This window comes from Mytilus edulis, chromosome 5 (genome assembly GCF_963676685.1).
Source record: "Mytilus edulis chromosome 5, xbMytEdul2.2, whole genome shotgun sequence".
In the NCBI taxonomy this organism is placed as follows: Eukaryota; Metazoa; Mollusca; class Bivalvia; order Mytilida; family Mytilidae; genus Mytilus; species Mytilus edulis.
This window is the reverse complement of record NC_092348.1, coordinates 37,570,239-37,596,829: the sequence shown is the minus strand read 5'-3', so window position 1 is coordinate 37,596,829 and position 26,591 is coordinate 37,570,239. Positions and strand designations below refer to the sequence as shown.

Below are 26,591 nucleotides of genomic sequence, written 5' to 3'. Positions count from 1 at the left end.
TTGGTATGATTTTAATTGCCAGTGTGTTTGCTTCATTTCTTACTGGTCACTTCAATATGCTAATTAGTTTAGCCCGCAAAATGTTAGTCCGTGCAATTTACCTCGTGTAGTTTGGTCATTTGGATTCAAACCTTACACGGAGCTTAACCAAAGCTACAAGATTTAAAAGAAAATTCTACACAGAAGAAAAGATGAGTATTTTTAATTCTAGTTTAAGCTTTTGAATTAACAACGTTATAAAGAATAGTCGATAGATAATATAAACGGTTGAAGTTTAATGTCATTTTTTTGTTTTTGTTTGATAATTTAACTTTGTTAAATAAAAGTTTTGGTTTTAAAAATAGTCGTAATTTTCTTTGGTGTAATATAAATGTAATTTAATTTTGTTATAGCGTAAAATGTCGACAGTCTGTTTTTAGATATTATTTTATAATTTTATTTGTAAATCGGTGAATAGTTAATTATAATGCGAATTGTAAAACATAATTGTTTAACTGTTTTACTATGCTAATGAACATTTCCCATGCAATTGAATTTTAATACAAATCTGGCAGTACTAAGAAACTGGTGAGTACGGCATATATAAGTTTCGACATAAATGTAGATACATTTCTGTTTGCCCAATATATGTATGAAATATGCGACACTGGACATAAAGCTACCAACAATAAATCATTATTTTCGTAAATTATTGCTAGTTATCAAGGATGTTAATAGTTGGCTAGATTAATTAGATAAATTTTCGTTTGAATTGTTTCATAGTTTCATTCATGTTAATAGCCATTTATAGGGTTAGAAATTTCTCATTTATAAAAGCCACGTCATTTTATATTTGAGGGATTATACCTCAATTAAATTTTGTATGACTATCGTCATCATAATTTTGTTATTATCATTGTGAATATAACTGAAATATCTGCCACTGGACATTGAAAGAAATAATCATGTTTTTGCGTTCTTGTCTTGTTTTTGTTTTTATATACGTGGTTTTATACATTGCATCTTATTAATACTAACCAGTCATTGAACATTTTGAAATATTTGTTTTTCATATTGATTCAATTTTTTAAATTGACAAACAGGATTGTCAAATGTTAAAATTGTTTCACTTATGCATTCACTAATAGCGTATATATTTGTTTAAGTATCCCGAGAGGAAAAGGACAGAGGGTACTGCCAAACCGTACTGCACGCAGGCAGGACAATCAGGTACAGCTACCTGTCAACAGAAGGCGTCGCGCAAGAGAGCTGATATCATTGGACAAAATGAAGCCAATCCACAGTAGTTGCCAATACTGCCTCCACAACAGCCAATTTTGCCTCCACAACAGCCAATTTTGCATCCATAGCAGACAATTTTGCCTCCACAGCAGCCAATTTTGCCTCCACAACAGCAATTAATGCCTCCACAATTGCAATTAATGCCTCCACAACAGCCACTAATGCCACAATACTTGCCTCAACAGCCAATTCTACCACCACAACAGATTGGAGCTTCAAGCATCCCTCAACAGCCCACTGAACAACAAGTCCCGGGTCAGGGAGGTGTACAACTAGGGCAGTCAGCAGCTCGAAATACTGTAGAAAATGGTGAGAATTTAGTTATACCTACTAGTAATGATGTTGATGTGTTTGTACCACAAAAAATTATAAATCAAATTTGGAATTTAGATTATGTTGATTTGGCCCAATTACTGTACAAAAATTTTGTTTCAAATATTGATCAACCGAAAAAAAGTGCTAGGTTTTGATGAAGATGGGGACATTTTAATTGAAAGAAACAAGTTTTCGAAAGTCAAAGCATTATCTAGCATTGGGGAGTGGACTGAAGGTTTTATAAATTACATGAAAATATTATTACAAAGATTTCCGGCTTTGGCAAATGAATTGATTAGCTACATGACGATTATTAGGGGGGGGGGGGGGGGGGGGCTAGTGTACCTTTTGAGAATGTTTATAAATATGACATGCAATTTCGACTTAGAAAAGCTAGAGATCATACGCGTGCTTGGGACGTCATTGATGGGCAGCTATGGCTTCAGTTTATAGCAGTAGGCATAAATCGTGTTCAACAGACACCTACTTATACATCTTAAACAGTCAACAACCCTTGCTACGATTATAATTTTAAGGGCGTTTGTACTCGCATGAATTGTGTATACCTCCATTCATGTATAAGATGTAGCCAGTTCCATCCTTTGATGTATATATATCTGTACAAATAACGCAAATAGTAGGAGTAATCCTCGAAGTTCTACAACTTCGCAATTTTCTGCTCCTAGGTATCAAAATTACCCTAGGGCACCTGTTACACAAAATTTTGCACCAAGGTATCAGTCCAATGCCAGAGCTGCAACACAGTCCAATAGGTTTTCGAATCCACGAAGAAATTTTAACCAAAATTCTCGTTTTTCATATACTAATTACAGATTTCCTGGTAACCAGGCAAACGTTCCACGAATGCAATTTTAACATGTTCAAATGTTGAATTATCTTCTTTTTTTACAGCTTTCAATCATCAGTACGATATTTGGTGTTTGGGTTTTACCCCTATTAATACCATGGTTTTAGGGAATATGTTGATAGACTACCCCGATATAATTTCGGCAAATATATTATACAATGGTTTTAAATATGGTTTTCGTACACATTATACAGGCCCAAGGGTTGCTTATGAAAGCAAAAAATTAAAATCTGTTTTACAAGATCCAAATTTAGCTTGGAAAAAAGTCATGAGTGAAGTGGAAAATGGCAGAATTGCGGGCCCCTTTTTTATCGGCCTATTTCAAATCTACGAGTTTCTCCTATTGGCATCGTGCCAAAGAAAACAGGTGGTTTTCGTTTAATAACGCAAATGTCTTCACCAGCTAATGGCGGTGTCAATGACTTTATCGATGAGTGCTATACTTCAGTAAAATATTCAATTTTTGACCATGCAGTAAACATGATTAAAAAGCTAGGTTTTAAGGCGGAAATTGCAAAAATGGATATAAAGGCCGCCTTCAGATTATTGCCTATGTTTCCTGGCGAGTTTGCATGATTTATTGGGTTTTAAAATTGAAGATTGGTATTTTATAGAGAAAACGTTGCCTATGGGGTTATCTGTGTCGTGTAGTCATTTCAATAGATTTTCATCGTTTTTGCACTGGGCTGTAGAAAGAAATTCGGGAATTAGTGATATTGATCACTATCTAGACGATTTTTTATTTGCTGGAGCGGAAAATACCGACAACTGTCGAAAATTAATGAGCACGTTTTGCAATGTATGCGTTGAAGGGTCAAGCACGAGAATAACATATTTAGGTATAACAATTGACACAGAAAAAATGCAAATTCAAATCCCAAAAAACAAAATAGTTGAATTGCTCCAAAAGTTGAACGATACCAGTAATCGTTAAAAGATAACATTAAAACAATTACAATCTTTATGCGGTTCATTGGCCTTTTGTGCCAGAGCTTTACCAGCCGGTCGTGCTTTCAGCAGACGTTTATATATTGCATGTCAGCGAGGGGAAAAACCGCATCACTTAATCAGAATATCAAAGGAGATTTTGAATGACATTTCAATTTGGAAATTATTTTTAGAAAAATATAATGGGATTTCTTATATTTTGGACGACGAGTGGTTGTCGAGTTCTGTTTTAAATCTCTTTACCGATAGTGCTGGGGGAATAGGAGGCGGATGTGGTATATATTTTAATGGGAAATGGTCGTATTTACCTTGGCCTATGTATTGGAAGGAAGACGTTTTCAGAGACATAACTTATTTAGAAATGATCCCTATCGCATTAGCGATTTATTTGTGGGGTAGCTTATGGCAAAGAAAGAAAATTATGTTTCATTCAGATAACCAGTCCGTTGTTAACATTATCAATTCCTGCTCATCAAAATCACCTCGTGTTATGTCACTTGTTAGACACATCGTATTGTGGTCCTTGCTGGGTAGTTTTCACATTAAAACCGTTCATATTCCTGGTTATAAAAATGTTTTTGCCGATTTAATCTCTCGTGGAAAATTTCAGAAATACAAGGAATTGGCTCCATGTGCAGAACCGCACCCAACATTAGTTCCAGCGGACTTTTGGACAATTTTAGACCAGAAGTGCTGAGCCTAATTGAAGCCTCAAATTCTTCAAATACTTGGCTTACGTATCAAAATGGACTAAATTCATTTCAAAACTTTAAACATAAAGTAAATTTGTACGACGTATGGCCATGCCCTGTTTCACATTTAGTTAATTATATAGCTTACATGTTTAAGGAAGAATATTCTTATTCAACTGTGAAAGCGTACCTTTCGGGCTTTTGTTTTTATCATAAGATTAATGGTTTGGTGGACAACACTCAATTTTTTATAGTTCAAAAAATGCTCCGTGGCATGCTTCGTTTAGATAAGCGACATGACTGTCGTAAGCCTATTACCATTGATATATTAACTAGACTTTTAGATGCACTGAACTTAATTTGTTATTCAGTATACGAAACATGTTTATTTAAAGCTTCATTTTCAGTTGCATTTTTTGGATTTCTTCGTGTAGGAGAAATTGCAAAATCTAATTTTAATGAGAATCATATCGTAAAACGATCTAATATAACATTTGGAAATAATTCAGGGTCACTTTATATAGTAGTTCCTTCTTCAAAAACTGATCAGCTGGGTAATTCAGCAACGATCGTTCTGGAAAGGTATAAAATTAGTTCGATTTGTCCTGTTCAGTTAATGTCGGACTATATTGCTATGAGACATAAAGATGATGGACATTTATTTTGTCATGCAAACATGAAAACCCTAACGAGGTACCAATTTTCTAATATTTTAAAGAAAACACTAGCATTTCTAGGTTATAATCCTTCTGAATTTAATACACATTCATTACGTATTTGAGCTGCAAACCAGTCTTTTCTCGATGGTTTAGATGAAAATAGTATTAAATTGAAAGGTCGATGGAAATCGGCTGCTTACAAAGGTTATATAAGAACAAACCTCGTATAGTACTAAAATACTTATTTTCAGGGTACCAGAAAGATATTTGGATAATTGGCTCTTCAATTGTCACAAGAGCTAGTGAGCACGCTCACATTAGGCCTATAGGTGATTCGCTAGGATTAGAGAAAATTGGATGTGACTTAGTTTGGATCGGTATGTCGGGTATGAAATGGCAGAACTTGGTTAGTTTAATACAAAGTATTCTCAATTGGAGAAGTATTCCGTTTTCTGTTATCATTCACTGTGGGGGTAATGACATTGGGGACACATCATGTGGTGATTTACTCTACCATATGAAGTTTACCATAGCCATTCTTTCAAAGATGTTACCGGACACTGCTTAAGTATGGTCAAATATTTTACCTAGATATAAATGGAGGTTCTCTAATAATACTGGAGCTATGGAAACTACTAGACGGAGAATAAATAGGGGAATGCGTTCGTATTTGCTAAAAATAGGAGGATACGTTATAAAACATACAGATTTTGAGGATAAACATGTTGGCCTTTTTAGTGATGATGGGGTTCATCTTTCCTTCATCGGCAATGATATATTCCTAAATCAGATTCAAGGAGCTCTGGAAATGTTTTTCAAATTTCCTCATTGTTTGGTTTTCCCTTACAATGAATAAAATAGCTTAGATGTTGACAATATTGAATTTAAGTTGATTTTAATATTTCAATTAAATTGTCTAATAACTTTTATAATATTGTATTTGATTTGATGTTGATAAATGTGTTGATGTTGAAGTTGATAATGTTGTTGAAGTTGATATTGTTGTTGAAGTTGATAATGTTGTTGAAGTTGATAATGTTGTTGAAGTTGATAATGTTGATGAAGTTGATAATGATATTGATTTTGAAGTTGATGTTATTTGAAAGGTTGATTCTGGCTGTTAAATTTGTCATGCGGTAAATTTTATGGCGGATTACCAGTTGCGCAACTAGTTACTCTACTGGTAATTTTGGCCGAATTTACTTTAAGCTGCTATAGATTACCCAGTGGCTCCTGGTATAACTTTATTACTGCTGGATCGCCCTTCAGTAATTCAATCGTCATCAAGTTTTGATTGACAAGTTGGTTGTGTTTCTTTGTTGCAATCAATGCCATGACAAATTTACAGCCAAATAAATCTTAATTTCTTTAATGCCTTAGATTCATAGTTTAATTGTTAGATTCATTACATCATAAGGTCAAACAATGAGATTACATAATTATACCTACAAGTACACTTGACATTATATCTAGGCCTCCTTTTCAATATAGGTGCGCGTTTGTATATATACAATAATAGAATTTAATTCAATAATAATTAAATTCGGTTATTGTAATTATATAACTTGGTATGATTTTAATTGCCGGTGTGTTTGATTCATTTCTTACTGGTCACTTCAATATGCTAATTAGTTTAGCCCGCGAAATGTTAGTCCGTGCAATTTACCTCGTGTCGTTTGGTCATTTGGAATCAAACTTTACACGGAGCTTGACCAAAGCTACAAGATTTACCCGACCTCCCAGTTTCCCATTATGAATTTTTTCTGCTGCTTTTCATTTATCTTTTCAGTTTTGGAAGAGTGATTATAGAACCAGCGTCATGGCATAAATAACAGACTCAAGTTAAGTGCTTTTGTTAGTGTGAATGGACAGGCCGAATTTACTTTAAGCTGCTATGGATTACCCAGTGGCTCCTGGTATAACTTTATTACTGCTGGATCGCCCTTCAGTAATTCAATCGTCATCAAGTTTTGATTGACAAGTTGGTTGTGTTTCTTTGTTGCAATAAATGCCATGACAAATTTACAGCCAAATAAATCTTAATTTCTTTAATGCCTTTGATTCATAGTTTAATTGTTAGATTCATTACATCATAAGGTCAAACAATGAGATTACATAATTATACCTACAAGTACACTTGACATTTTATCTAGGCCTCCTTTTCAATATAGGTGCGCGTATATATATATACAATAATAATAATTTATTTGACATCCAGAAATGTTTGCTGGATAGTCTTTTATCTTAGAGTATCATATATTGATGTTGTTCAGTTTTTAAAAAGATCTTTATCTAAATAAATTGATAACTTGTATATAATTTCCCTCAATGTATGTATACATGTACATTTGTGCAACTCCTTGTTAGACAGTTCATTTAAAATTTTAAGTCACTGCAAACACTCATTTTGTCAAATTAGTATACACAGTAGAATAATAGAAATAAAAATCATCAGCTGTAAAACAACTGGCAATTTATCAAACTAAATGTATAATGAAACAGCTTAGAGATAATGCTACTATTACATGTGTGTTATTTAATTAGCAAAATATTGCTTATATTTAGACATCATACATTGTTTGTACTAAAAATAATTTTCAATCTAGTGACAAGCATACTTTGAATATTTTTAACAAAAAAAGAAACACATTTTTTTTATTTATTTATTCAAATTATGTTTAATCAAATGGCTTCCATTTCTGAATTGTCAAAGCACCCCTAAATGCAGACTAATTGATAAAACATTGAAAATACTAATAATGATCAAATGCAATGCTATAACTATGGTGTAAGCTTACAAGCATATTTTACACATGCTATAATAGTTATCAAGGTACCAGGATTATAAATACATGATAAACATGTAATAAATGTTGTTTAAGAAAGTAATGTGTAGTTTAATTAATAACTTTATTAAAATTATTGTAATCTAATTAATAACATTTCAAAATCAGTGTAATGTGTACATGTAAATAGTGTAATCGATAATTTTTGCAATCTAATGTGTAATTTAATTAATTACATTCATGAATAATGGTTTTCACTCCAAGTCTGATAATTGTTAAGTATTTTTTATTTTCCAAAAAAATTGAACATAACAAATCCGAAGTATTCGAAATATTTTAACACCGCAAAACTTTTATAAATAGTTAAGTACTAATGGATTTTTTATTTTCCAAATTTTTTTTGAACATGACATTATTCAAACAAAAACTAAGTATTTGACAGTAACACATATAATAGTTATCAAAAGTACCAGGATTATAATTTTATACGCCAGACGCGCGTTTCGTCTACATAAGACTCATCAGTGACGCTCAGATCAAAATAGTTCAAAAGCCAAATAAATACAAAGTTGAAGAGCATTGATGATCCAAAATTCCAAAAAGTTGTGCCAAATACGGCTAATGTAGTCTACTCCTGGGGTAAGACAATCCTTAGTTTTTCGTAAAATTCAAAGTTTTGTAAACAGAAAATTTATAAAAATGACCATATTATTGATATTCATGTCAACACCGAAGTGTTGACTACTGGGCTGGTGATACCCTCGGGACAAAACGTCCACCAGCAGTGGCATCGACCCAGTGGTGTAAATAGTTATCAAAAGTACCAGGATTATAATTTGATACGCCAGACGCGCGTATTGTTATTAAAACATTTATTTACTTTATCAAATAATGGGCACGAAAATATCTCGTATCATAATTCTATGACTTCCGGAACTCTAGTCCTAAAGCATGAGACCTCAGTACAAGGATGAAGCTAGCAAACAACAATCAGCAAACAATAAGCAATTGAACAATAAGGTGATGTACATAAAAACCGAAAACAAAAGACAGCAACCACCGTTAAATAATTCAAAAAAAAGGTAAACAGTCCATATATTGTAATTTCAACTCTATCGTGAAATGATATTTATCCCATCCATTTATAAAACAAGTCACATATCGTTTAAGGTTAATATTCAGTACCACAGTAAATATGCATCTGTCAACGGACTTTGCAGGTGTAAGACCACCAATGCACCGACTTCAAGTTAGAAAATATATGATAGAAACCCTTCCCTGTAAAAGAAATAGCACCTTCAATATTATAATTGTTTAATTAAACTAACATACACATTTGCACGGAGAGTCACGGGTATGACTATATAGGTCTTGTGAAGGAGAAACAGGCACATCTTTTGCACAGGTTATCAAGTTGCGCTATGTTCAAAAATCTAAAAGTGGGACTCCTAATTTGGCCAACCCCACTGTTTTTCCATTTTTTTTCCAAATTCTTGACCTAGTGTCAAATATTTTAACATAGCACCACTCGATACTTTGCGTCTGTTTCTCCTCTTCAATGTATAGTCATACTCCGTGACATCCCCCATTATTTTACACTAGAATCTATTTTTTTTTTTTTTTTTTAAACTAAAATAATTTTTAAATTTATTTACAAATATATCTTAAAAAGCTATAAATCATGTCAGTAACGAAGTACTCACTACTAAGCTAGCGATATTCTCGGGATGTAAACACCAACCAGCAGCAGTTTCGATAAAAATAAAAAAACACTTGATAAATTCCAAACATTCGATACGTTTTTTCTGGATTAATCATTCACATTATAGAAACGATATACATGCAGAACGAAAAACAATCATATTACAAAATGCGCTCTAATATCATATATTGCATAATATTGAACATCATATATGCTTCACCTAGCAGCTCTCTAAAACATTATATATTGTATATTGCTATTAGAAATTAAACTAAATAAAATCGCTGAAAAACTTTAAAAGATCAAATAATAATTTGCAGATGAAGATGAAGATAATATCATAAATTATGTCGTGATTGGAATTTTGGCAGTATTGGTTCTATTTGTTTTACTTGTTGTGATCATACCATACAGAAGAGGTATGTTTACTAAATTCTTACTCAAATGTACTTTATGCATTTCCAGTCAATAACATGTTAGCTTTTTTTTACCATATTTAGTAACTTTATTTACTTAAATTCGCAGTTTCCAAAACTAATGCATTCTGGGTAAAATTTCCAAAAGCGTACAGCAAAAAGTTACGATTTGTTCAAACTGTGATAAACAATAGAATTTTAACCAATGACGTAACGTTATCTTCATTAAGTGTACAAACACTGAGATTAGCAATAGGCAGTTAGGTTCTTTAAAGGAAAATTGTACATCATATCAATGGATGTGTTATAATTAAGCTTTAAACAACATTTTATTTCTTAATGTCCTATCTCTAAAATGGCTCAGTAGAAGGCATTGCTCTCTTTCTGGCTGTCAATTGGTACTACTGTGTTACATCATTTTATTTGTTTTAATAAGACACAAGAATGATTCCGCAATGATGATTCCAACAGATTTAGTTACTCAACGAAATATGTCATATCTGGATTTGTTAACGAAGTTTAAAGCAAGACCTATGACACAAAACTTTCAATATTCTAATTCTGAAATTAATATGTTCATTTTGTCTGTTTCTATACTGTAAACAGTTTTAGCTAAATGTTCGTCTTTTCAGCTGTAATACGCTTAAAAGTATCTATAAAAAAGACGAACAAAATATCAAGACTTAGATTTGTGTATTTGACAACGCCATTGCTAAGAAGAAAATAAGACGAACACGCAAACAACAGAACAAAATAAAAACCTTAGCAAACTAAAGAATGAGCAACACGAACCCTACCACAAACAATTCAAAACAAGGAAAGGTAGGGGGCGTTCTATGATTATCCTTAAAGAAAATGTGTTTTATTAATACGGCATATATGCGTTTAGGTCGAGAGAAAAAGAAAGATAATACAAAGTGAGTACAAATATAAAAAAGCTGTTCACTTTGATATTGTTTTAATTGTCTATCGCTTCAAAAAATATTGTCTTCAAAATAAAAACAGCAGTGTTTTTTTTATCTATCGTACTTGTATGTGTAAAGAAAACCTGATCTTACAATAAAATAAAAGTGATTTCGATATTTGGTCTTAGTTTCTGTTACTCATCATGACTTTCTAACGGAAAATACTACAACTGACAGCGAATACTTGAAACAAATATATTATGTAAATAAAAACAAAAACTATTTGAAATCATGTAGGTCTAACGTGTTATAAGTGATGAAAACGTATAACAAAAAATACCCAAAAAAAAGGGAAATTTAAAAAGTCCAGAAAAACTGGCAACATCACATCTTATCAATCAGATTGACTGATACTTTTTTTTGACAACTATAACCATTTAGCTACTTATATATATATACAGATTTAATTCTATTAACTTCCATTTTAGAAGTAAACACGTATCCGAACAGACAGCTATGTCCAACAGGCAGGATAATGCAGGTAAAAGAAATAAATTTCAAATATCAGCTACACTTCATTTATTTGCAATCTGTCATCAAAGTGAGACGCGACATACAAAAGGACATTATCTCATACTTATAATGCACGGACACTGACAACGCCATTATAAAAAAACTAAAGCCACGAAGAGCCGAATAATAACAAAACAAAACACTACAGAGAACACGAACCTTACCAAAACAAAAGTGCAACCAGGTACTCCAGATGGATAGTTGTTAGCATACTCTGTAAATGGTTAAAAGAGATAGCTGAGTTGTTTTTATGTTCCGATAATCATTTTTCATGTAGATTTTTTTTTTTCATTTTTCTTCTTTCGATTATTGACATAATTTTTCACTCTTTTCCGAATTTTCTTGTTTCCTTTTAAGTAAAACAGTTGATATATACTGATATCATTTACAAATAAAGTATCAAGAGTACAATGATAATAATCTTTGAATATCCCGTTACAAACTAATAGATATAACCTTATGACTCTCCTGAAGTAATATAATAGTGTTGCTGATTTAGCCATGGTTTGTTACAATTGAGTTTATTATTTATTTTTATTTGGAGTTTACATATATCTAAAGACCTTATTTCATTTGTATTTTTCTCATATTAAAATTGTTATCATTATTTTTAAATAATCAGTTTATGTTGCTAAACTTGTTTTTAGTAAACAGCGATACGACGCTCATGAACACCGTTTGACTGCAGCGTTCTGATTCTAATTCAAATGCGGAGCTATTGACCAAAGTGTCCGTAATCTTAAATTGGTTTTCAAAACAGACGTTAGTTCAAAAAAAACGGTACCTCTAGTTTTCTATTTGCATATTCGTTATTAAAACCTTTTTTTTTTGTAAGACCGCACTCTTTACAACCTAAGAATGATTAAAAATGCTGAAATATGTTAATGATAGCAGACATACTATTATTGCAAGATAAATCATGAGTAAACCTGACATGAAACGCATTGAAGATGTACAAGGCTCAAAATTTGATTTGTCTGACACTTTTACGACCACATGAAACTTATTAGTTCGATTGAATCAAAACATTAGCAAAATAGTATACAAAATAGAAGGGCATTTATAACCGAAACGTTAATTACTGCTAAATATGTATTTAAAATAAAATACCAGTAGATAAACTATAATCTGAAGAACTTGATCTTCCATCACTGTATACCTAAACTGCATTAGTGTCCTTACAAAAATCGATATATTGCTGGGTTTTCCAAGTGCTCCACGAAACCTCTTTCTAAACTATTTAAATCTATTCTATCAGCAATCAAAGCCGGGCTTCCAAATTATTGTGAAAGTGCATGTTCTAGAGGTGGCGTGAATCATTAATGAATCCTAAAAAAATCCATAAATCTTTTAAAGAAGATACAAACTATGACTTTTCATCTTGCAAAAGTATCAAAACATCTGACTTTTCTATACTTTACAAAAATATTCCCCATTTTAATCTAAAAAAAAAAAATTGAAAGAGTTGGCATAGTTTTGTTTAATTAAAAAAAATGGCCAACGTAGAAATAATTATCTTGTATTTGGGAAGGATACATCCTACTTTGTAAAGGATCACACCAATTTAAACTAAAAAAGCTCTGAAATTGACATTATCAAAATGCTTGATTTCTTGATTGACGACATATTTGTCACGTTTGATAGCCGTGTTTTTCAACAGAGTGTCAACATTTCAATGGGAACTAATTGTGCCCCTCTACTTGCAGACTTGTTTCATTATTATTTTCAAGCTGGTTTCATGCAGGAACGTATTAGAAAAAAAGATAAGAAGTTAACAATATCCCGAAACTTTACTTTCCGCTATATAGATAATGTTCTCTCACTGAGTTACTGATTACTGAGTATATATCTCCCAATTGATTCGATATTCATGTCATTGTATTTCCTATTAGGATTTCCATGATAGAGGATTGCTGCTCACAAGGAAGCTGCATCCCTTCGCAAATTTTACGGACGCCATCAGGAGTTCGTTGACCGTCATTGAATAACCGTTTCACATATGATATCGTGTATGTTCCTTACATCGTTACTACAATCCCCTTCCTTGTGACCTACCGATCAGTTTATTTTCTATTTATGAGTTTGACTGTTTCTTTGGTATCTTTCACCCCTTATATGAGATAGCAAAAAAACTCATCATAGATACCAGGGATGATATGTTGTAATTGCACCGGACGCGTACTCCGTCTACAAACGACTCATCAGGTTAATCCAAAAAAGTAAAAACGGTAAAAAATAAGAACGAGGTTGACGAGCATTGAGGAACAAAAATTTCAAAACGTTTTGCCAAGCAAAGGTTATCTATTCCTGACGTAGGAAAACATTCATTTGGTACTTCAAAAATTCAACATTTCGTTAACAGTTAATTTATAAGTATGACCATATTAATACTAACTGATAGTGATTAATTAAGTACTGGAACAATTTTAAATGTTATTATTTGTTTCAGATTATAGTACAAATCGAGATCGCGACAGGTACGTTTGTTTAACAAATGCAAGTATGTCAGATAAGAATAGGTGTATCTAAAATAGAGCATACACAAACAAAATACGTTCGATATAAAATAAAAGCAGACACGTCGTGATTAATAAATATTAAAGAGACCAAAGAAAAAATAATAATGCTAAACTTAAAATATAATTTCAAGAATAATAAACCTTATCAAAATCGCGTAATCAGATATTGGTGATCAGACACTTGATGGTCTTTGCAAAGCATCATGTTATCTCCCTCTAATAAGTACATATATATATATATATATATATATATATATATATTTTGATAAATAAAAAGTCCTTGGTACAGAAAGTATAATTTAAAAGTAAAAAACACAAAAAATCACATCATAAATCGAACATTGTTTCTGTTAGCGCTTTCACCGCATCTCCAGCGGTTCATCAGACAGAATTGTTATCGTTAATAGTAACGACTTGTGACGTTACGTTATAGTAACGTCATGCGGTAATTGTATATATCTTACAATGAATTCTTTGGAAACACTAATTATGAAGATGGATCCCTGGTACGGAACAAAAAGGGTACTAATCCTCAACCAAATAGGGACAAACATTTAGAAGAATATATTAATTGTTTAAAACAAACCGCCAACACAAATATTGTCGATTCACACGTAAAATCAAATCTGCCGAAGTCTCAACAAAAGACTATAAAGAAACTTCAAAATGATGAATCAATTATAATAAAAGAGGCGGATAAAGGCGGGGGTATAGTGATTATGGACAAAGATCACTACAAAGACATGGTTCTTAATCAACTTGAAGACGGGGTATTCTACCAAAAACTAAATGGAAATAGAGACAAAAGCACAATGTCGAAAATAAGAAAACTAATAAAGGAATATTCTGACAATCTTACCGATAAGGAAAAAGATTATCTTAAAAATTTTGAGGTTAAAACTAGCAATTTTTACGGCCTTCCGAAAATCCACAAATCCAAGGAAATTCAAGACCATGTAGAAAACTGTGATTCTATGAATATTAAAATCAACAGGCCTACTGATCTTAAAATAAGACCGATTATTGCAGGACCTTCATGTAGTACCCAAAGGCTAAGCAACCTCCTTGATATCCTACTTAAACCACTTTGTATAAAAGTGCCGAGTTTTGTCAGAGATGACATGGATTTTCTAAACTATATTCCAGACCGGGTACCTCTTGATACAATACTAGTGAGTTTTGACGTAATAAGCCTTTACACGAACATCCCGCACGAATTAGGATTAAAAGCTGTACAATACTGGTTGGAAAAGTATCTAGATGAAATTCCGGAACATTTTTCTAATGACTTCATCATCAAAGGATTAAAACTTATCCTTGAGAACAACTATTTCCAGTTTAACGACACTTATTACCTTCAAATCAAGGGAACCGCGATGGGTACAAAGGTGGCACCAACATATGCCACTCTGGTTATGGGTTACATAGAAAAACAACTATACGAAAAGATACCTTCCGAATTCGATGAAAAATTCAGACTTTACATTGAAGAAAATTGGAAGCGATATCTTGATGATTGTTTTATTTTCTGGACAAAAAGTGAAGTTGAACTAGATAAATTTCATTCAATGCTGAATGCCTTAAATGAATCAATACAATTCACTTACGATTCCAGCTCTTCAAAACTCCCATTCCTAGACATCAATATTATCAAGGAAGAAGAACAAATAATAACGGACTTATACTGTAAACCCACTGATACCCATCAGTATTTGGATTTTAGGTCATGTCACCCGTCACATACCAAACGAAATATTCCTTTTAATTTAGCCCGACGTATATGCACAATAGTAATAAATTTGGAGTTACGTGATAAGAGACTACAGGAATTGAAAAATTATCTAAAAAGACAAAACTACCCAGTCAGATTAATTGAAAATGGAATTAAAAATGCATTGAAAATTCCAATCGCTGAACTAAGAAAAACAGTATCAAGGGAAGACAAAAAAGATAAACAACAATCAATTCCTTTTGTTATAACTCATAATCCACGTAATCACCAGATCTTAAATTCTGCTAAAGGGTTTTTACCTTTTCTTCACAAATCAGAGAAAATGAAAGATCTTGTCGACAAATCACAGCTTATTTGGAGCCGTCGACAAGCACCAAATCTGAAGAAACTTCTCACACGAGCACAATTCAGTACACAGAAGGTAGCAGAAATACAAAAATGCGGGGATCCCAGATGTGGAACGTGCGAAATGCTAGAAGTGGGACAAAGTAAAACTCTGAAATCCGGCACAGTAATCAAACCGAATAAAAGCATGAACTGCAAATCGGAAAATGTCATTTATTGTGCAACCTGTCCCACTTGTAATAAAAACTACATAGGTCAAACAAATAGACTAATTGATAGAGTGAGAGTTCATAAACAGCAGATAAAAGACCCGTCAATTCGAAATTCTCCCTGTTCTGAACACTTTGACCGATGTGGAAAGGGAAAATTTAAAATATATCCCTTTTTTAAGATGTGGACCGAAGATAAAATTCCGCGTGAAGCCAAGGAACAATATTTTATTGAACTTTATAAGCCCACACTAAATAGGAAGTGAAATTCGGTCCGTTAATAAAATTCCGTAAGATATATACAATTACCGCATGACGTTACTATAACGTAACGTCACAAGTCGTTACTATTAACGATAACAATTCTGTCTGATGAACCGCTGGAGATGCGGTGAAAGCGCTAACAGAAACAATGTTCGATTTATGATGTGATTTTTTGTGTTTTTTACTTTTAAATTATATATATATATATATATATATAACAAGTCTAAAAGAATACAACATAAAAAAAACACAATAAAACGAACAATATGTTAGATATTTCGGATAACAGATATCCTTCTTCGGTAATTGCACGATGAAAAATGAATCATGTCAATTCAAATTAAGACTCTATCAAAATCTTGATTTATACAATTTAAGCGAACGCTGGAACAATTTTAAAATTTTCAAACACACCGCAAAGACTACAAAAATATGCCAAAAATAAAAAAAAGTTATTTACGATGTGAACTGGCACAACTCTAAATTCCCAAAGGTGTTGGCAGTTGAGATGTTAAACAACTGCGTGGAAATACAGTCGCAATAAACAGTCCTGACCGATCTAAACTGGTATGATATTTAAAATATGACAACGGTAGGGCAGTTGCATCAGAGACTGCGTATTTAAACATCTAAAAAATATAGTAATTTGATGATAAGAAAATTGAGTAATAAATGTTTACTAAGGTTAAGTAATAGAACGTGGCTGCGTACTTACACATCCTTGCCAACTGTAATCAAAACTAATATAATTCGAAAATTCCTGAAAAGTGTAAGGGTCCAGTACGGAAGCCGTAGTAACTGGCCACAAGTGATGAGAGAAAATTAGTGATGGAGGGAAAAATGAGTGACTCTTTTATGTTTTTTCATTAATGCCCTCTGAGGAAACTGTCCTCAGCTTTCTTATCAAATAACTTTCCCGAGCATATAAGTGACACCGAATATGCAACAAACAGCAATACATTTGAAGTAATTTGATATATTAGTTGAATCAAATAGTTCACGTAATGACTGACACACCCATGATTAATCACTTGATTATCATCAAAAAAATAGAACTCACGTTTCTATTTGGTCTAGAACAACAACTCTGCTATATTATAGCAAAATAATGATAACGTAATTGGTATTTTTTTGGAATCAATGTTTACCTATCAAACTGCCATTACCGAACCTGATAATCGAACTTACAAGAAATCTACCACGTTTTATCATTGGTGACCTTATCTTGATACTTGACCAGTAATAATAAAGGAATACAATGAAATACTTTATATTTTTTTCTATTATCTATAGAGATTATGAAGGGTTGGATTCAAACAGACGAGAGATGCACGTATTTAACACACCACAAGACCATTTAGAGTATAGTCATTATTCGACAATACCAGCAGATCATGTGTTTGTGGACCCAAACCATACAAACTTAAAACGAGAAAACACTTACTTGGAACCAAACCATTCCAACTTGAAAGAAGACCATACTTACTTGAAAATAGACAATACTTATTTAGAACCGGTCAATTCTATTTTGACCCCAGACAATGTTTACTTGGAGCCAGGTCAGATTAACATTGAACCGATAAATGGAACCTCATTTCATATTAGTCGGAATTCCTTCATACGCTTGTCAAAAACAACAAGATCAAAGATTCCAGATCATTTAATTCTGCATCCAGATATATAGTCAATAGAAATCCATTAAATATTCTCCAGAACTAGAAATTGAAGAAGGAAAAGACATGACTTCATCCGCCTCATTGTGTGACTCATACCTCGAATTTGACATATTAGGTCATCTCAGTACTAGATTCCATAACACACGAGACGATCTATAGTTTGAAATTATCAATTTTCCCAAACTTAGGCGTGTTAGTACCAAATACCAAACTTACCTGCATATGTGATATACATATCTCAACGCCTTCGGTGTTGTAGACAAAGCTTGCAGATGTTAATCAGATATTGCAAAACGTCAACGAGCAGCAAGTTGATGAACCAGAGGTATGTCAAAAACGTCTTGTTTTTTTTTCTAAAATTGATAAATATTCCGTATCAACTTCGGAAAAAATATGCGACAGTCTTGATGCAAAGGTTCTAAGTACTAGCATTGAATATCGTCTTTATAACGTGTTATATTATTGTATTTTTGTTTTAATTTGTAAATCGTTTCCTGTTGAGAATTGTTTGAAGTGTCTATTTAACGTTGCTCGTATTTGTTCATCCTGTATATATTCGTTATTGTGCTGTGCTACATTTGTATGTTCCTGTTTTTCATTCTGGCTAGTGTGATTTGTCTTTATGCATATCTGTTTTTTCTTTATAGTAATTTAAATTGCTGTATCCTTATATTTTGACATTTTTGAATATAACTTAAGTCAAGTTATTTCACATATCGTTGTTTGTAAAAATGAATAACAACTGTTTAAACTAGAAAAAAAGGCCAAAAAAATGAAATATGCCAAAAAAGCAATACTAATTAAATTTGTTAACATTGTCAGACAAGAATTAGGAAATGTCATCAACAGTTTTGATGAAATTTAAGAGCTGATATAGGTGTGATATATGTTTTGTCAATTTTTAATTATAAAAATATCACACAGTGTTATGTATAGTAGATATCTCTTTTCAAGATAATGGAAAACTAATGTTTCTGAAAGGTGTTTGTATATAAAAAAGGTAGGTGTGGTATGATTGTGCATGAGACAACTATCAACTAAAGTTTAAATAAAGTGGGTGTAATCACTTGTATAGGCAACCCGAAGGCATTCAACAATGAGAAAGCCCTATACTATATAGTCAGTCATAAATAGGCCCGATTGATAAATACACGTGTTTAGTTATTTAAAGACAAACAAATGAATACATACCCGACCCCAATTTAAAGTATGTATAACATCAATGTTGTTTAAAGCTTAGAAATTTTGATATGATAGATAATAGAAAAGTTTTCCTCTTTTTACAAACCCACAAAATGCATTGATACCATATTTTTCTAACTTTCTCAATGAAAGTTTAACTTATGGGCAATAGTGTTTTTCACTGTTGTTCTGTTGCTGTATTGTGAACGAATATCTGAAATCTTCGTGTAACCATCAATCATATCAAGGCTAAATTCCGACTGAATTCAAACACTGGTTTCTTTGCATAGAAACAACTCTTCGTTAATCTGAGCATGGAACGAATACTGTATATTACGAACTGTAAATATGGATACACAAAATGAAAATCTAAGCAAAATTGTGAATCCCACAGTTCCGGAAAAAAGTGTTGTTTTTTCAGTAAATAATACGTGTTATCGGTTGATTGTAAACACGTAGTAGTCCATCATGCATTGTTAAAAACAAAAACCCAGGTCAACAATATTTGCGTCATACGTGAATAATCAATTACATGTGCTAGTACATAAGTATACTAAGCTATGCATATCCATAGAAGGTAGTGATCCCAAAAATGTTGTTGACATTAATGAGGTTGCTGATAAAATCAAAGATGATGAATTTGATAGAAAAACTAATGGTAGTTTTAATAAACCTGGTAGAATTAAAAGGCAGTGCCAGTGCAAGTGACACAACACATAAACCTGTCAAAAGAAAGTTTAGGTACAGTCCTTCTGGTATAGCTGCAAAATCTCTATTTGAGGATTTTCTTGTGTTGAACACAGAGTAGAAACTGGGTATACATTTTCTTCTGGTTTTTGTAAGACTGTTTTTGCTGCCATATTAGTAATATCATATCAGGATAGTATCAAGTTGATAATGAAGAAATACTATCAACCTGAGAATCGTGAGAATCTAGGGTAAATGAAGAGATATGAATGACACTGCCTAGACACTCACACTGTGGATTCAAAAATGCAGGAAACCCAGTAATACTTTGTTGACACCTATTGTTCAGTTGGCTATTTTCTGTTGTAAGAATGCGCCATTAAATCTTAGTTTGCTAGTTTAACCCTTAAGATACGCTCAGCTCTTCGACATTATCTAAATGAATTTTCACCACTTTGTTAATCTGATGATTTGGTTCATTCATCACTTTTCGGTTATGACTACATGAAACAAATGAAGGAACTGTGTGATTTTTGCAAGATTTCTATAAAAAAAAAATCATAGATTCCTTCCAGGTCTAACAATTATAGTACTCTCAACAGTTATGGGAGATTCCCATATCAGTCGGTCGACAAGGTGGATGGCAATTACCCTCATTGAGAGGCAAAGGGAGAGGTTTGCACATAGGTAACAGAGGATCTCAAGGGATCACAACTTTGAAAGTATGCTTCCAAAACAATCTTATCTTTAGTAGATCAGGTCAGAGAACTTATTTATTTTGAGTTGGAAAACATTACATATGATCTATGGATATAAGATACAATGATGAATAGTTATAGAATTGAATTTGATGTTATGGCACACGGTTCATCTTTTTGAAATAAAATACATTTCCCTTTACATAAGGTTGAAATATTTTCATAAAAAGTACAAACATTGATAGCTAATGAAGCTATTTAAGAGGTTGAATCATTGTATAATTAGTTCATTTCCAATATTTTCTAAGTTCCTAAGAAAGATGGTCTTTAAGGCTTGTTTATCAATTTGAAAAATTTACGAACAAAATTCGTTAAGAATAAGTTATAAGAAGTCTGTCCTCATTCCTTCAAAACACATTGTTGTTGTTGGTCACATCATTGATACTGAGTAAATCAACGGTTTTTTTCTAACAGATGAGTCAAAAGTATCTCCTTTGGAAAAGTTTTTAATCAAGTGTGTAATTGTAAGATGTTTTGCATCGTTTATTGGTCTTGTGGTACATGCTTTTAATGCAGTATCTGTGAGACCGCTCCATTATAGAAACATGGAGAAAAATAAAGTTGAAGCAGTGAATAAGTTATTATGTAACAGGTGCTTATAAACCAGGGTCAATATCACTTGCCATCTATGGTCTGGTGGTTATAGTTCGTTTCTTTAAACAGATATATTACATAGATATAGGAAGATGTGGTGTGAGTACCAAAGAGACAACTCTCCATCCAAATAACAATTTAAAAATTAAACCATTATAGGTTAAAGTACGGCCTTCAACACGGAGCCTTGGCTCACAACGAACAATAAGCTATAAAGGGCCCCACAATTACTAGTGTAAAACCATTCAAACGGGAAAACCAACGGTCTAATCTATATAAACAAAATGCATGTACGCTTCACCACTGCTGGTGGACGTTTCGTCCCCGAGGGTATCACCAGCCCAGTAGTCAGCACTTCGGTGTTGACATGAATATCAATTATATGGTCATTTTTATAAATGTTCTGTTTACAAAACTTTGAATTTTTCGAAAAACTAAGGATTTTCTTACCCCATGAGTAGATTACCTTAGCCGTATTTGGCACAACTTTTTGGAATTTTGGATCCTCAATGCTCTTCAACTTTGTATTTATTAGGCTTTTTAACTATTTCGATCTGAGCGTCACTGATGAGTCTTATGAAGACGAAACGCGCGTCTGGCGTATAAAATTATAATCCTGGTACTTTTGATAACTATTTACACCACTGGGTCGATGCCACTGCTGGTGGACGTTTCGTCCCCGAGGGTATCACCAGCCCAGTAGTCAGCACTTCGGTGTTGACATGAATATCAATTATATGGTCATTTTTATAAATTTTCTGTTTACAAAACTTTGAATTTTTCGAAAAACTAAGGATTTTCTTACCCCAGGAGTAGATTACCTTAGCCGTATTTGGCACAACTTTTTGGAATTTTGGATTCTCAATGCTCTTCAACTTTGTATTTATTTGGCTTTTTAACTATTTCGATCTGAGCGTCACTGATGAGTCTTATGTAGACGAAACGCGCGTCTGGCGTATAAAATTATAATCCTGGTACTTTTGATAACTATTCACCCCTCACAGACAAGTAAAATTATTTTATTACTTTCGAGCCTCAGGTTCAAAGTCAAAGAATGACAAACCTCCCGCACATCCAATATGCTTGTATGAAGGAACATTATTAGCACAATGAATTTACGATTAAAGTATCATTCAAAAGAAGACCTTCGCCTATATTTTAGCTGATCTTGTAATTTAAGACTTCGATTTACTGCTTGGAAGTTGACATGTAATGATCGAGATAATTTACACTGCATTGAAAAAGCAACCCTCGTTTGAGATGAATTTCGCATGAAACGACTTTACGAATTTGCCTTTGTTATAACTGTACAAGACAGGTGTATGTTATGGTGGCCGAATGCGGCAATTTCGCCGTTTCGCGTTTACTCCTTTTTACTTTCACTTCACTTTCACTTTCATGCATAATCGAGAAATCCGGATATCGGGGAACAGGGAAATCGTAAAATCAACTAAGCAAAATGGGGATACTGACAAAAAGAGAACTCGGGTAATTTGCTTTTGCTTTTTCGATTTCCTTATTTCCCGATTTCTCAATTTTTCAATTTTTTTTTCGCCTTCTCACTCTCTCGATTTCGCGTTTGCATTAGAAAAAGTGAAACGGCTGCATAAAGCGACAATTGTTTGTTGATTTTGAAAAGGTTCTTGATTTCTTACAATTGTTGTTTTCTTCTGCAATTTGAACATTATTTATAGAAATACAAAAATCAAATTTTGTTATAATTTTTGGACACTTGTCTTAATTTTGAAATTAAGAAAGAGGTTGAAGACAGTGAGACACATTTACTTTTTATTCATTTTAATAGGTGTTGAACTACTGAATTTACTTGGGTTCATTATGTTGAGTTATAATTGCTGATGACTTTTCTAAGTTTTGATATGAAGAAAGAGATTGCAGATACGGAGACATTTAACGCCACCTTCATTTTGATCTGTATTGAATTACTATATTCGATACTGATACACATCAAATTGTGTTAAAAAATTGGACAATTGTCTTCGTCATTTTGAATATAAATTTTTATCATATGTTTAGTAGTAAATACAGTAGTTTTGCATATGTGATAAATAGCCTACTGTTTAATCCGTATCCCGCAACTTTGATGCGCAACCTTTATCGCATACCCTTTATCACACCCCTACCCTTTATCGCATTACCTTTATCGCACCCCTACCCTTTATCACACCCCTACTTTTTTTTTCTTTTTTTTTTTACATTTAGTCAGTTTTTTTTTTTTTTTGCTCAAGAAAATTTTTCCTCAAAATAGGTAATTTTTTTGAATGACGTCATTGTTTGGTATGTGACGTCACGAACATCAAGTTTTCTATATTGTATGTGACGTCACGAACGTCAAGTTTTCATATTTTTGGCACACTATAAATGCAACTATAAAAAGTACAAAACACAAGAATAAATGCAATAATAGCCAAAATATTTTTTTAAAACAACAGCACGCACACTGTAAGGTGCTTCGTATAAGTAATTGAGGAGTTTTTTTAAGGCCTTTTCAACAAGACAAAAGTAGAACTGAAGGTAACCCAGTGCTATGGATCAGAAATCAGTTCATATAATATAATACTCTTCTGTTGAAATATATGATAAAGCATATAATACATGGCAAAATCCGTATCACATGCCGTATCACCCTCTACCAATATCATCCCTCGGGCCAAAGGCCCTTGGGCTGATATTGATGTCGCGGGATGATACGACATATGATACGGATTTTGCCATGTATTATTCTCTATGTAAACGGTGTTGATTTTTTTTTTTTGAAATTAGACGGTGATCCTGACATAAAAATAATTAATATCATTGATTATGAATTACTTTAAAGCAATTTGCAGATGACAACAGGCACATACTTCAAACTTGAAAAAACTGTTTGTTATTGATAATTCATCATAATATATACTACTTTGTAGAGAATAATACTATAATAAATATAAGTTTCTTTACATGCAATATACTATTAAAAATCGTTTCCTTTGCATCTTCGGTAACGCATATGGCAACATTTGGGTGATTTTTTAATTTGTTAATTTGCTAATTATGACGGCAGCCATTATAATTGGATTATATAATCCCCTTAAATAAAAATGTCAATATGCAAAAACCTATGTAGAATGAACAATTTGTTCGCATATAGGTGTAATACCACCAAATCATGGTACGTCACATCCGGTTGCATACGAAAGTAGGTCTAAAAAAAATTCCCTTGAATTTGACCGTTGTAGGTAATTAATCCTACATTTTATTGCAGTAAAACTATTTCTGTGTCATAAACATATGTCTTGGGTATTTCAACACACCATTATTTTTTATTTGTGATTTCTATAGAAAATTTTGTAATCTTGAGGTTACATGGTGACTAAACCTTGTACGCAGATAGAATAAGGGGAGAAATTTGATTGGTTAACTTCCAATGATGGTTATTTTCTTATATGCAATGAAATGTTATGTGAAACTTTTTCTATAGAACTGGACAGGATACAACTTCGTTCATGCCAAGTATTTCTTTATTTGAAACAAAGATAAATTCTGCACAATTTTTTGAAAAGTGCAAATTTAACAAAGACTAATAGGGGAAAATCAATGGTGGTATTACACCTAATATGGGAAGCTGTACATGCACCTATGGCCTTGTGAGTAATCTCATGTGTTAAAATTTCTTGTAATTTAAGTGAAATAATACAAAATATGAAATATTCTGAGAGGATTGAGTCTCCAAAACACATTTTATGAGAAAATTGTCTTGAAATAGGAGTGTACCATGAATATTCAGTTGACAGAACAAGCCATACTAAGTGCATATATTTATTTTTTTGGAGGGGGGTGGGCTTTTTCTCCTTATTTCTTATATTTTGCTATGATATAACATCTTCTTAGGTAGTACTTAAATAAATATATAGTTATAAGTAGATGAAATTATTTTTAATGTTGTAACGACAAGTTATTCACTAAAAGAGAAGCCTTTTATGTCCTTCTTTGGAACGCGGCGTAAATTTAACTTTTACGTAAGGACTTATTGAAACCTCCATGGAGACAGTAAACTTTTATATGGATTGTTCATTCTGCTAAAATGCTTCAATTACTCATTTCTTATAACATTTTTACCATAAATGAGTGAAAGTTACCCCAATATTTTTATTTATTGACCTAAAAAGTTGAAATTTTGAGGAAATGAGAGGTATAAATTGACCCAAAGAGACCATATAAAGAAGACAAAGAGGTTTATTAGTGGTATTTTATCTTCCTAAAATCATCTTGTGTATCATTTTCAACTGTTTGTAGGCAGATAAGATAGATATTTGATCATTTATTGGTCCACACTCTATTCTATCTTGATGCGGCTTAGTTAGGATTTGTCGAAGAAATTTTGCTCGAATCGCTGTAGATGTCGTCTTTCAATATACTAGATTTTTCTCAAACTATTGAACTGATTATGACAAAACTTGACAGAAATGCTTGAAATAACCAGTTTTACAAAGGGAAAAAGTCACATTCAGTTTATTGAACAAAAAGATCTTTTTTAGGTGTAATACCACCAAATCATGGTACGTCACATCCGGTTGCATACGAAAGTAGGTCTAAAAAAAAATTCCCTTGAATTTGACCGTTGTAGGTAATTAATCCTACATTTTATTGCAGTAAAACTATTTCTGTGTCATAAACATATGTCTTGGGTATTTCAACACACCATTATTTTTTATTTGTGACTTCTATAGAAAATTTTGTAATCTTGAGGTTACATGGTGACTAAACCTTGTACGCAGATAGAATACGGGGAGAAATTTGATTGGTTAACTTTCAATGATGGTTATTTTCTTATATGCAATGAAATGTTATGTGAAACTTTTTCTATAGAACTGGACAGGATACAACTTTACTCATGCCAAGTATTTCTTTATTTGAAACAAAGATAAATTCTGCACAATTTTTTGAAAAGTGCAAATTTAACAAAGACTAATAGGGGAAATCAATGGTGGTATTACACCTATAGGTGATTTGTACATGTTTTTAGTCTTTTGCCCGTGTACAAATAGACATTGTCTACTCTGAAATCTTTCGGCCTTTTTACTTTTTAATCGGTAGCGGAACCATAGTATAATTGCTGTAAAGGATCATATTAAATGACAGAAAATGGCAAAATAGAAAGATGCTAAACATCAATACATATGCAAGAGGATATTTAACAGTTATCCCACAAGGACGCGGTGTGTCAATGTAAGATCACCCCGATGGCTGGAACCCAAAGGGTGATCTAACAGAACCACCTGAGTTTGGGTTTCTTTGTTATGCATGCTTTCCTTTGTTCTGTAACGTTTATAATCCTGGTAACTTTGATAACCACTTACACTGACACACAAAGTTCGAGTGGGAAAACTATTTTACATCCAAGCTCTTTTAGATTAGACGAAAAACCATTTACAATTATTAAAATCCTTATAGTGGATTTGACATTTCGCCAAATAGTTATC

At 32.6% G+C, this 26,591-nt stretch overlaps 2 protein-coding genes across 2 annotated transcripts in view; one reads left to right on the top strand and one right to left on the bottom strand.

The window, feature by feature from the left end:
* LOC139523603 (cell adhesion molecule 4-like) overlaps window positions 1-18,498 on the top strand; it is a 34,359-nt gene extending 15,861 nt beyond the window's left edge. Inside the window, exons 4-8 of the mRNA XM_071317744.1 lie at window positions 9,572-9,670; window positions 10,557-10,584; window positions 11,061-11,113; window positions 13,595-13,622; window positions 17,508-18,498. Of these exons, the coding sequence (XP_071173845.1) occupies window positions 9,572-9,670; window positions 10,557-10,584; window positions 11,061-11,113; window positions 13,595-13,622; window positions 17,508-17,898 (599 nt within the window). The 3' untranslated portion in view covers window positions 17,899-18,498. The remainder of the gene's footprint in view (window positions 1-9,571; window positions 9,671-10,556; window positions 10,585-11,060; window positions 11,114-13,594; window positions 13,623-17,507) is intronic.
* Window positions 1-26,591, bottom strand: part of LOC139523601 (hemicentin-1-like) — a 327,025-nt gene that overhangs the window by 167,402 nt on the left and 133,032 nt on the right. The gene's annotated exons all lie outside the window — the stretch shown is intronic.